The sequence below is a fragment of the Globicephala melas genome, chromosome 19 (genome assembly GCF_963455315.2).
Source record: "Globicephala melas chromosome 19, mGloMel1.2, whole genome shotgun sequence".
Lineage (NCBI taxonomy): Eukaryota > Metazoa > Chordata > Mammalia > Artiodactyla > Delphinidae > Globicephala > Globicephala melas.
The window spans coordinates 51341889-51356011 of record NC_083332.1 but is presented as its reverse complement, the minus strand read 5'-3'; the positions used below and the strand labels follow the sequence as shown (position 1 = coordinate 51356011).

The 14123-nt window shown below is 38.3% G+C and overlaps 1 protein-coding gene across 4 annotated transcripts in view; it reads right to left on the bottom strand.

Moving 5' to 3' along the window:
* The window catches only part of CNTNAP4 (contactin associated protein family member 4), a 264163-nt gene that overhangs the window by 218890 nt on the left and 31150 nt on the right, over positions 1-14123 (bottom strand). For 2 of the 4 annotated variants that reach the window (XR_009559901.1, XM_030863289.2), the window contains exon 2: positions 7315-7425. Coding sequence is in view for 1 of the 4 variants with exons in the window: in XM_030863289.2 (XP_030719149.2) it covers positions 7315-7425 (111 nt within the window). In the remaining 3 variants the exon portion in view is untranslated. Of the gene's footprint in view, positions 1-6628; positions 6647-7314; positions 7426-7784; positions 7878-14123 lie in introns of those variants that run through there. The other 2 variants (XM_060288512.1, XM_070044134.1) reach the window with 2 other exon arrangements.

Here is a 14123-nt window from a genome sequence, read left to right as displayed (position 1 = left end):
CAGACGAGAATTATCTACACAAATATATTCAAAGCCCACAAAATTCTCCATTTGATACAAGGATCTCAGTTATTACTCTCCAATGATATTCTCACACTAAGAAACACAAAGTTATGGCAATAATACCTAATTTAAAAAAAAGAAACACACATAGAGGAATGTATCAAATAATATCAGATAAAATTTTTTAAATAAACCCATGCTACAGAGTTAGATATTTATAACATGGACCATATGGCAAAACACACACACACACACACACACACACACAATCTATTTGTTATGTCCAATGTTCAATGTACTCAAACATTAAACAACAGGACAAAGGATAAGATCAAGGAGTAAAATTAGAAGAAGTAGCTGCAGCATGTGCGAAGGGAATAATAAATGAGTGAATCAAGGTTTTAATAATATATGTCAGTGTCTTTTTTTATGGTTGTTAAAAATATTTTCTTTGTTAGTATAGCCAATCCTCTTTCCATAGAATGCATGAGCAGATGGGTTTTGCCTTAGCATGTTATAGAAAGGGATAATAACGATACTTTGTCTTTAAGTGCAGAGAGTTTTGAAATTCTCTTATATCTATAGCAAGTTGCCATTTAATTATCTGCACTTTTCTTTAAACATAACTCAAGCAATCAAACACAACCTACCTAAGAGATAGTCAACAATACGAACTGAGTATTCCTAAAGGAGCACGAAAGCTTATTAACTTCCCATTCCTCAACAGGAGAGAAAGTCATGTCATTCATTTTGAGAATTAACTAAACTTAGGGATGATTACTGTTAAATAACTAGCAACTTTTAAAGTCGCTTCTTGCAAACTTCCTTGCTTATCTTGAAATAGAGGGCCAATTAAATTTTCATGGCTACTGTATACATAATGATTGTATATTGTTGTAGAAAAGTATATTTTAGGGTCAAGATGGCAGAGTAGGAAGACCCTGAACTCACCTCCTCCCACACGCACACCACAGTAACAACTACTTAGAAAGTAACTGTCAGGGCTTCCCTGGTGGTGCAGTGGTTAAGAATCCGCCTGCCAATGCAGGAGACATGGGTTCGAGCCTGGATCTGGGAAGATCCAACATGCCGCGGAGCAACTAAGCCCGTGCGCCACAACTACTGAGCCTGCGCTCTAGAGCCTGCGAGCCACAACTACTGAAGCCTGTGTGCCTAGAGCCCGTGCTCTGCAACAAGAGAAGCCACCACAATGAGAAGCCTGTGCACCACAACGAAGAGTAGCCCTCACTTGCCGCAACTAGAGAAACCCCGCACGCAGCAATGAAGACCCAATGCAGCTAAAAATAAATAAATTTATTAAAGAAAAGAAAGTAACTATTTATGAGAACAACCTGAAGATAAGAAAAGGTTTTCCACAACTAAAATATAAAGAAAAGGCCACAACAAGACAGGTAGAAGGGACAGAGATGGAGTCTAGTCAGTAACCCCAGCACAGGATCAGTGACCCACAAACATGAGGGAAATCATAGCAACAGAGGTCCTCCATGAGGGGCATGGTGTTCAAGCCACACATAGGGCTCCCAGCCCAGGGATCCTGCACAGGGAAAAAGAAGCTCCAGAAGTCAACCTTTGAAAACCAGCAGGCCATATGTTTGGAAGAGCCAGAGGGCATTGGAAAACAGAGACTCCACTCTTAAAGGGTGTGCAGAAAATCTCACATACTCCAAGTCCCAGTGTAGAGGCAGTAGTTTGAAAGGCACCTGAGTCAGACTCACTTAATGCCCGTGGAGAGCCTCCCAGAGAGACAGGAGGCAGCTGAGACTCCCCTGGGTAATGAGACACTGGTGGTGGCCATTTTTGGAATCTCCTTCTACTGAGCTGACACCAGCACTGGCAAGTGTCATTCCGGAATCCTCTCTCTAGCCTATTAGTGCCAGGAGCTGACAACACCCACCAGTGGGCCCACAACAGCCATGCACCACCAGGTCACAGAGCCAGCCAGGTTGGGGGTTAGCCCCACCTGCCAGCCCGCCCACAGTAGTGGGCCCTGCCATAACAAAAGGGTACATGCAGCCCACACAGGGGACACCCCTGGAGCATCTAGCTCTGATGGTCAGAGGGGAGTGTGCTGCTGGCCCAGAGGGCATCTCCTATGGAAGACCACTTCAAAAAGACTGGGAGATGTAATGGAACTACCTAATACATAGAAATAAACACAGAGAATTAGGGAAAATGAAGAGACAAAGAAATCTGTTCCAAATGAAAGAACAAGACAAAACCTCAGGAAAAGAACTAAATGAAACAGAGATAAGTAATCTACCCAATAAAGAATCCAAGATAATGATCATAAAGATGTTCACCAATCTTGGGAAAATGGATGAACAGAGTGAGAACTTCAACAAGAGTTAGAAAAATTAAAAAGAAATAAGAGCTGGAGAATAAAACAACTGAAGTAAAAAATACACTAGAGGGTATCAACGGTAGATTAAATGATACAGAAGAATGGATCAGTTATCTGGAAGACAGAGTAGTGGAAATCAAGCAGACTGAACAGGAAAAAAAAAAAGTTTTTAATAAAGGTAATTAAGGGACCTCTGAGACAACACCAAGCATAGGAACATTCACATTATAGGGTCCCAGAGGAAGAAAAGAGAGAAAAAGGACCAGAGAATTTTTGGAATAAATAACACCCAGAAACTTCCCTAACCTGGGGAAGAAAACAGACATCCAGGTCCAGGAAGCACAGAGTCCCAAACAAGATGAACCCGAAGAGGTCCACACCAAGACACATTATAACTAAAATAGGAAAATTAAAGATTAAAGTGAGAATCTTAAAAGTAGCAAGAGAAGAGCAACTAGAAGGGAACTCCCATAAGACTATCAGCTGACTTTTCAGCAGAAACTTTGCAGGTCAGAAGGGAGTGCATGACGTATTCAACGTAATGAAAGGAAAAAAACCTACAACCAAGGGACTTCCTTGGCAGTCCACTGGTTAAGACTTTGCCTTCCAATGCATGGGGTGCGGGTTCGATCCCTGATAGGGGAGCTAAGATCCCACATGCCTCACAGCCAAAAAACCAAAACATGAAACAGAAGCAATATTGTAACAAATTCAATAAAGACTTTAAAAATGGTCCACATCAAAAAATCTTAAAACAAAACAAAAACCCTACAACCAAGAATACTCTAGCCAGCAAGGTTATCATTCAGATTTGAAGGACAAGTAGAGTTTGACAGAGACGCAAAAGCTAAGAGTTCAGCACCACTACACTGGCCTTATAAGGAACATTAAAGGGACTTCTAAGAAGAAAAGAAAAAGCCATAACTAGAAATAAGAAAATTACAAAAGGAAAAAATCTCACTGGTAAAGGTAAACATATAGTAAAGGTAGTGGATCAACCACTTATAAAGCTAGTAGGAAAGTTACAAGACAAAAGTAGTAAAATCATCTGTATCTACAATAAGTATTTAAGGGATACACAAAATAAAAAGATACAAAACATGATGTCAAAAACATAAAATGTGGTGGAGGGACTAAAAACATAGAGTTATTAGAATGTGTTCGAGCTTAAGAGATCATCAAATTAAAATAGATACCTATATATAATAAATAATTATATATGAACCTCATAGAACCACAAACCAAAAACCTATAACACATATACACAAAAAAAGGAAAAAAAATCCAAATATAACATTAAAGACAATCATCATATCAGAAGGGAAGAGAACAAGAAAAGAAGAAAGAACAGAGAAGAACTACAAATATAACCAGAAAACAATTAACAAAATGGCAATAAGTACATTCCTATCAATAATTACTTTAAATGTAAATGGACTAAATGCTCCAGTCAAAAGACATACAGTAGCTGAATAGATTTAAAAAAAAAACAAACCCATATATATGCTGCCTACAAAAGACTCCTTGCAAATCTAAAGACACTCACAGATTAAAAGTGAGGTGATGGAAAAAGAAATTCCATGCAAATGGAAACAAATAGAAAGCTGAGTTAGCAGTAATTATATCAGACAAAACAGACTTTAAAACAAAGACTGTGGGCTTCCCTGGTGGCGCAGTGGTTGAGAGTCTGCCTGCCGATGCAGGGGACACGGGTTCGTGCCCCAGTCCAGGAAGATCCCACATGCCATGGAGCGGCTAGGCCCGTGAGCCGTGGCCGCTGAGCCTGCGCGTCTGGAGCCTGTGCTCTGCAACGGGAGAGGCCACAACAGTGAGAGGCCCGTGTACCACAAAAAAAAAAAAGATTGTAATGAGACACAAAGAAGGACATTACAAAATGCTAAAGGGATCAACCCAACAAAGACATAACACTTGTAAATATATATGCACCCAACATAGGAGCACATCAATATATAAAGCAAATATTAACAAGCATAAAGGGAGATATTGACAGTAATACAATAACAGTAAAGGACTTTAACACTCCACTTATGCCAATGGACTGATCATCCAAATGGAAACACTGACCTTAAATGACACATTAGACCAGATGGATTGATATATACAGCATATCTCATCCCAGAATAACAGAATATACATTATCTTCAAGTGCACATGGAACATTCTCCAAGACAGATCACAAGCTAGGCCACAAGAAAAAGTCTCAATAAATTTAAGAAAACTGACACCATATCAAGCATCTTTTCTGACCATATGAGCATGAGACTAGAAATTAACTACAAGAAAAAAAACTAGAAAAAACATAAACACTGGAGTCTAAACAATATGCTACCAAACCACCAATGGGTCATTGAAGAAATCAAAGAGGAAATTTAAAAATACCCTGAGAAAAATGAAAATGGAAATCCATGGCAATACAGGCCTACCTCAGTAAACAAGAAAAATGTCAAATAGACAATCTGAACTTACACATAAAGGAAATAGAAAAAGAAGAAAAGAGTCCAAAGTTAGCAGAAGGAAATAATAAAGAGCAGAGCAGTAATTAAAATAAACAAAAAAAGAAACCAAGAAAAAAAAAGACCAATGAAAAAAAGAACTGAGTTTTTTGACAAGATAAACAAAATTGATAAACTCTAGCTAGACTCACCAAGAAAAAAAGAGAGACCCAAATAAATAAAATCAGAAACGAAAGAGGGAAAGTTACAACCAACACCACAGAAATACACAGGATCATAAGAGATCACCACAAATAATTATACAACAACAAATTGTATAGCATAGAAAAAAATGGATAAATTTCTAGAAACGTACCATCTTTAAGAATGAATCAGGAAGAAACAGAAAATCTGAACAGACCAATTACTAGTAATGAAATTGAATCAGTAGTCAAAAAACTCCCAACAAACAAAAGTCCAGGACTAGACAGCTTCACAGGTGAATTCCACCAAATATTTAAAGAAGAGTTAACATCTATCATTCTCAAACTATTCCAAAAAATTGAAGAGGAAGGAATACTTCGAAACTCAGTCTAAAAGGCCAGCATCGCCATGATACCAAAACTAGACAAGGACACCACACACACACACACAAAATTACGGGCCAATATCACTGACGAACATGGATGCAAAAATCAAAATATACAATGCATTAAAAATGATCATATGCCATGATCAAGTGGGATTTATCCTAAGGATGCAAAAATGGCTCAATACCTGCAAATCAATCGATGTGATAAACCACGTTATATGGTCAATTAATGTACAACAAGGAAGGCAAGAATATACAATGGGGAAAAGACAGCCTCTGCAATAAATGGTGTTGGAAAAATCAGACTACATGCAAAAGAATCAAACTGGACTACTTTCTCACACCATATACAAAAATAAACTCAAAATGGATTAAGTACTTCAATGTAAGATCTGAAACCATAGAACTTCTAGAACAAAACATAGGCAGTATGCCCTTTGATATTGGTCTTAGCAATATATTTTTGGATCTCTCTCCTCAAGCAAGAGAAACAAAACCAAAAATAAACAAATGAGACCTAATCAAACTAAAAAGCTTCTGCACAGTGAAGAAAACCATCAACAAAACAAACAGGTAGCCTACTGAATGGGAGAAGATATCTGCAAGTGACATATTCGAATAGGGTTTAATATCCAAAATATACAAAGAACTCATACAGCTCAATATCATAAAAACAACCAATTCAATTTAAAAATTGGCAGAGGACCTGAATAGACAGTTTCTCAAAGAATACATAGAAATGGCCACCAGACACCTGAAAACAGGCTCAACACCACTCATCACCAGGGAAATGCACATCAAAACCACAATGAGATGTATCTCACACCTGTCAGAACGGCTATCATCCAAAAGGCAAGAAATAACAACTGTCTGCAAGGATGTAGAGAAAGAGGAACCCTGGTGCACTGTTGGTGGGATTAATTGGTGCAGCTGCTATGGAAAACAGTATGGAGGTTACTCAAAAAATTAAAAACAGAAATACTATAAGGTCCAGCAATTTCACTTCTGGGTATTTACCCCAAGAAAATAAAAACACTAATTCAAAAAGATATATGCACTCCTATGTTCACTGCAGCATTATTTACAATAGCCAGGGTATGGAAGCAACTTAAGTGTCCTCTGTAGATGAATGGATGAAGAAGATGTGGTATATACATATACAGTGGAATGTTTATTTTTCATTAAAAAAATAAAATCTTGCCATTTGTGACAACTTACATGGATCTAGAGGGTATTATGCTAAGTGAAATAAGTCAGAGAAAGACAAACCCGTATGATTGCACTTATATCTGGAATCTAAAAAACAAACAAAACAAAATGAAATTAGATACAGAGAACAAAGAGGTGGTTATCAGAGGAGGAGGGTTGAGCGGATGAGTAAAATAGGTGAAGGGAATTAGGAGGTACAAACCTCCAGTTATAAGATAAATAAGTCATGGGATGTAATATACAGCATAAGGAATATGGTTAATAATACCGTAATATCTTTATATGGTTACTAGACATAACATGGTGATCACTTCACAGTGTATTTAAATGTCAAACCAATATGTTGTACACCTAAAACTAAAATTATACAGTATATCAACTATATTTCAATTAAAAAATTAAAAAATTCTAAAGAAAAGTTTATTTTATAAGATACATTAAAAAAAATCGCCAGATTTAGGGAATTCAATTCTTTGGGCACTAAAATGATGATACAAGATCTCAGAACAGGTGCATCCCTTTGCCATTCTAGAGCCAATCCTAAATGTCATGAACATCCCATCAGTTTCTGCCATTTGCTTATTAAGAAATTTATTACCTTTTACAATATATCACTTACAATGATTTTACTAAAGGAGAATGGAAGATGAATGAGATTCGTCATGAACCAATCAGAGCAGAAAAAGCAGACTTACCATCTCTTCGATTTAGCCTTGCAAATCCAGGACCATAGCTGCTAGAGAGCTCGGATGAACTGCTGAATGATGCCTGAGACAAGGCAGACACCAGAGGGTCATCACAATCGTCTGCCAAAAGGAAAATTCCACATTCAGTTAGTAATGTGCTGACAGCTTACTTGGATTCAACAGATAAAACAAATAAACAAAACAAAACAAAACAATAAATCTAGGATCTCTAACAACATGCCCACTGCTTATATATAGTGTAAGTTCAATAAGAGAAAAAGAATTTAAAGACAAGAGCATATGGAAATGAAGAAGGAAAGCTTCGTGGAAATTACAAAACAGTATCTTGAGATAGAAACGGTTTACTTAAAGTCAGAAAGAAAAAGACAAATACCGTATGCTAACACATATATATGGAATTTAAGAAAAAATAAATGTCATGAAGAACCTAGGGGTAAGGCAGGAATAAAGACGCAGACCTCCTAGAGAACGGACTTGAGGTTATGGGGAGGGGGAAGGGTGAGCTGTGACAGGGCGAGAGAGAGTCATGGACATATACACACTAACAAACGTAGTAAGGTAGATAGCTAGTTGGAAGCAGCCGCATGGCACAGGGATATTGGCTTGGTGCTTTGTGACAGCCTGGAGGGGTGCGATAGGGAGGGTGGGAGGGAGGGAGACGCAAGAGGGAAGAGATATGGGAACATATGTATATGTATAACTGATTCACTTTGTTATAAAGCAGAAACTAGCACACCATTGTAAAGCAATTATACCCCAATAAAGATGTTAAAAAAAAAAAAAAAAGAAACGGTTTACTTAAACAAGAAACAAAAATACCTAATGGGTATTCCTAATTTACATAAATAAATGTATATTAGGAAAGAATTATAAACTTAACTAGATTAAAACTAAGAACTTAGGGTTGCCAAAAGACATGTGATGTAAAGAGAAACATCACAACATGGAGAAAGTACTCCCCAAACAGTTTACAAATAGTATTGCAAATTAAGGAAAAGAAAAAAATAAGGAGAAACAAAAACTCCTTTTAAATCAGTTAGAAAACACCCTAGAAAAAATGACATAAGGCTAGACCAGAGAGTTCACAGCACAGAACCACTATTAAATGATGATCAAACTCAAAGTGTAAATTAACACTACAATTAGATACTATTTTACAAACAGCAGACCAGCAAGATTTAATAAGTCTGACAACACCAGATGGTCCAGATAATGTGGGCCAAGAGAAACTCCAACATCCTGCTAGTGGGAGTGTAAAGGCGAGCACCTACGTTTAAAAAACAATTTGTCATCAGCTTGCATATTTGACCTTCTGTACCCCATGGTCCATGGATATGTATTTCCTCCTGGGCAGAGCCTCCCTATGATGAACTGCTGGTCTCAAGAAGCTTTGCCTTCTGGTGTCATACAAATACTAGTGTTTATTGTGTGCCATAAGAAAAAAAGTTGAGAAGCATTAACCTAGAGCAACTCTTGTATTTGTGCACAGGGAGATGTGTGCGATTTCTAGCAACAATGTTCATGATAGCAAAAATTGATTAACAATCCGAACATTTATGGATCAAAGAAGAGATCAATAAATCATAGTACTTTTCACAATGAAATAACATACAGCAGGAAAAAGAACTACACCAACATACACCAAAAAATCAATAAAATAAAATAACAAGGTTGGATCTTAGAAATAAAATATTTAATGAAAAAAGTTATACAAGACCATATAATATATGTTGACAGTTTTGAGAATCTTAAAAACAAGCAAAGCTAAGTAATACATTATTTGGGGACACATGTGACTAGGAAAGAAAACTATTTAAAAAATCAAACAGGGTTTCCCTGGTGGCGCAGTGGTTGAGAGTCTGCCTTCCGATGCAGGGGACACGGGTTCGTGCTCCCGGTCCAGGAAGATCCCACATGCCGTGGAGCGGCTGGGCCCTTGAGCCATGGCCGCTGAGCCTGCGCGTCCGTAGCCTGTGCTCCGCAACGGGAGAGGCCACAACAGTAAGAGGCCCATGTACCACAAAAAAAAAACCAAACCAAAACAAACAAACAAAAAACAAAGAAATGAAAATCTTAGAATTCAGGATAGTGGTTACTTCTAAAGGAAAGCAGTGTGTGTGTGCGTGTGTGTGTGTATACATACACATACCTGTATGTGTATATGAATAGGTATGTAAGGATATATATGAAAGTATATACATGTCTTATCTATCCTATTATGTATATCACATATCCAATAAAAAGTAAGGCACAAGGAGTGAGGAAAAGTATAAGAACAGTCTCATGTTGACCATGATATCTATACACGCTTATTTTATTCAGCTAATTCTTCATTTCATGCAATCTTCAGATTTTCACTTTATACAATTATTAAGTTGTTGCCATTTTTGCTCTAATCAGAAAATATTTCTCTTATATTTAGGATTTAACATACGTTGGTAATTAAAAATCATGCAGGATTATTGTCCCAATTTTTAAATTAACAATAAACATTTTAAATAAATCCAGGAATTATCTAGATTCATCTGAAATTTTATGAAGCCTATGCTTCTTGAACATAGGTTTTTATAAAATAGTCACTATCAGTTTTACTGCTTAACTATTCAAACTACAATATTTTTCTGCAGTCCTGCCATTTGAAATATGTACTTTTTCTTAAAGTTAAAGGTTTAAATTATAAGTGGTAAGTAAAAATTTACCAACTTAACATTTGTTGCCTTTCAAAAGAATTTGCTAAAGGTAGCGTTTTATTTTTTAAGATTGTCTCATTTTCATTTAAAGTCCCCTTTTTCTTCTTTCACACCTTAAACTCTTTAGCTCAGCGGTCCCCAAACTTTCTGGCACCAGGGACCAGTTTCATGGTAGACAATTTTTCCACAGTTGTGGGGGGATGGTTTCAGGTTGATTCAAGCGTATCACATTTACTGTGCACTTCATTTCTATTATTATTACATTGTAATATATAATGAAATAATTATACAGCTCACCATAATGCTGACAGGAGGTGGAGCTCAGGCGGTAATGCAAGCGATGGGGAGCGGCTGTAAGTACAGATGCAGCTATGCTTGTTTGCCTGCAGCTCACCTCCTGCTGTGCAGCCTGGTTCCTAACAGACCACAGACTGCTACCAGCCTGTGGCATGGGGGTTGGGGACCCCTGCTTTAGCTAGCTCTTAAAAAAGACGTGATAACTGGCCCACAGTTCCTGCATGTCTATTGACTGGCTTAAGTACTGACACTCAATCTAATTGTAATTCAAGTGTTAAGAAGTGTAGACATAAAAAGACATAACAATCCATGAAGTGTTGAAGGAAATTCTGATTACACCCAATCACAAGCCACAACCAAAATGCTTTAGTATGCTGTGGAAGCTATGATGTGTGTGTTAGCGTGAGCAAATGAGCACATTATCTATATTGGGGGGGGTGCATTTGTGGGTGTGTGTCTACCAAAACTATAATCATTTTTGAATCATTATGAGTATTCAGGTATAACTGTGACCCAACAAGGCTGTTTAACTGCAATTCACAATCAATTATGCAGATTCAAATCAATGTTTCCGATGTAAAATGCCTCTCTAGTGCAATCACTCTAGAGGGCATATATTTATTGCACATTTGTTTTTGCCACTATAAATTGAGACTCAATACTGTTTTATTTTTAGCTTAAAAAGAATGGGATTAATCTAAGAGAAGGGGTGCTTATTCCACTTGTGAGAAGAGGGACACGTGATACGGGAAAGAGGTCGGCAGGGGACAGGGGTTGGGGGAGGACAGATGGGGGCTTCTGGTGTTTGGTAAAGTTCTAGCTGTAGGTCTGAGTGGTAGTTACATGAGTATATACATTTCCCCCCAATCTGTGGTATGTTTACTTAGCAGCAGAATATTCTAAAGTTATTCTTACATAGAACTAATAATAGTGAACACATTCAGTGAGCACTCTCTGCTAAGAACTTACAGCCATTCAACACGTAGTTACCAATCTTTACCACTCCTCTTTGAGGTACTGATATTATTTTACAGATGAGGTAAACTTGAGTCACAGAGTTTGGTTAATTTGCTCATCTCATTGTGATGGGACCATGATGTTTATAAAGTGAGTTGGGGTCCAGAATCTAGTAAGTAAGAACACCAGGACTATAATCACTATTTCTTTAGGTTTGGAGTACAGGAATTTCATCAGACACCATAATGACATGAACAAAATACCTCTCAAGAAGGTACACACTCCAATTCCAGGTTTGCCAAGCTATTTGTCTATTACCAATTTGATCTGCAATAGTCTTAACACCAGGGGAGGGGGATCTCAGCAATAATGAGTCTGGAGTGAGTAAAACGGATATTTCCCTCTAGACATTAATGAAATTGTATTCTGGATTAAGAATCAGTCTCCTGGGACTTCCCTGGTGGCGCAGTGGTTAAGAATCTGCCTGCCAATGCAGGGGACACGGGTTCGAGCCCTGGTCTGGGAAGATCCCACATGCCACGGAGCAACTAAGCCCGTGAGCCACAACTACTGAAGCCTGCGCGCCTAGAGCCCGTGCTCCCAACAAGAGAAGACACCATAATGAGAAGCTCGTGCACCGTAATGAAGAGTAGAGACCCCCTCCCCCACTCACCACAACTAGAGAAAGCCCATGCGCAGCAACAAAGACTCAATGCAGCCAACAATTAATTAATTAATAAAAAAAAAAAAAGAATTATTCTCCTGTGAATTTCATTCCAGAAAACCAGTTTTCTCTGACTGTACCAGTTAAAGCAGTAAAATGCAGGTTCTGCTCTTGCAAAGCTGAGAACCATAACCGGGGCTGATTTCCCTCCCCCTCCCAGGGAACACTTAGCAATATCTGGAGACACTTTGGTCATCACAACTTGGGAGTACTACTGGAATCTAGTGGGTGGAGGCCAGGGATGCAGCTAAACACCTTATAGTGCCCAGGGTGGCACCCCACAACCAAAAATTATCCAGGCCCAAATGTCAACAGTGCAGCCATTGAGAAACCCTACCCTACACTCTAGTAAAAAAAGCAGCCCAATGAACTAGTTTTCTCCTGGACTAATCCCCCAGCTAGAACGCTCAACTTCCTCTAACATTTCAGTGATTGTTAGTTCTACTTTACCGCTATTCACAGTGTATAAATATACAGGCATTTAAGGAAGGAGCTTTTCAAAGCTGAAATAATATATTATTTCAGCTCAAAACATAATTGTATTTTTTAATTAAGTACTATATCAGATCATCATACTATCCTGGTCCCTTCACCAAGGGACCAGTACATATGTACATATATACTATATTATATGTATATACTACCCATATACTATATGTATATACTATACATATATTTATATAATAGTATAATGTATTATATACATACTATATGTATATATACAATATTTGTACTTATATATGTATAATGTGTATAATCATATATATGTATATGTATAACACAGTATAGTTATACAATATACAGTTATACTATACTGTGTTATACATGTTATACATATATTACATATACAATTATACATATAAATATGTAATCATATACACAATTATAATACATATTAATGATATATACAATTATACTACATATGTGTACAGGCATGTGCATATGTGTTATACATATATCACAACATACATATGTATAATGTATACGTGTGTGTATCCATATATATATATATATATACACAAGCTGACCCTTGTATAAATGTTAAGTTGGCCATCATATCATAAGTTTAAGTGATGGCATATACTTACATGGTAACCTTATATAAATGTCTGAACATATTTATATATACATACTATATGCATAAAAATGCATTAATAACAATACATATGATTTTATACATACATATAAATATATTTCACATAATATGAATAATACATATAATACAAATACATTTCTCTTTTTTTCTTTTTTTGGCCACATGGGGCTAGTTTATCGCAGTTAAATACCTCTCTCTCTATTATTTTTGTTTTTTGGTCTATTTTTCCATAAAGAAAATTAGAACACACACACCCAAAGGGGAGGAGGGTCCAGAAACAAGAGGTGGGGTGGGACATGGCCTCCCCTGCTTAGGTCCAGGCCCCGGGGATGGCCCCCCAAAGGCTCCCCTCCTTCCCGAAAGCACCCTGTCTCAGTACCTCTAGGGTCCAAGGAGGCAGTGGGATATGGCAGAGCCTCTGTCCTTCTCCCTCTTGTCTCCAGGCGAGACCACTACAAGTGTTGGGGCTTAGTGGGGGCCGGGATAAGGAAGACAGGCAGATGGTGGCGCGGTGGTATATGTAATTTACATATTTACGTATGTAAATATATAGCGTGCAAGTACTGACAGCTCTGCACCCACTCCTGCAAGTCTCCAGAGGACTGCCCACCACAGAAGCTGCTGAACAGGGAGAACCTGGGCCAACTGTGGAGCGGGAACGCTGGGCCTGGACCCTGGACGGCTGCAACCCCCGTGCCGCACCCTAAACAGATGAGCAGCTCAGGCTGTGGCCCTCACCTCACCTCACCTCACCTTCAGCTCTCTCCTGGCACTGTACCCTGCTCATCTCTCTCCTGCTTCCTGCACATCAGTGGCACATGCGTGCCGCTGGCTCTGGTTCTGTTCAGCTCTCGCTTTGAGTCGGCATGGAGGTCCTAGCTCCCAGCTTCCCTCGCGCTGCCTCTTGACCTTAAGAAGGAAGGTTCCTAAATGGCAGGGGCCAGGTGGAAATTCTCTGCTGCCTCTCCAACTTTCAGGATGGGCACCTGGGAGACTGAGGGCTTCCTGGCCCCCCGTGCTGCTTATTGTACCT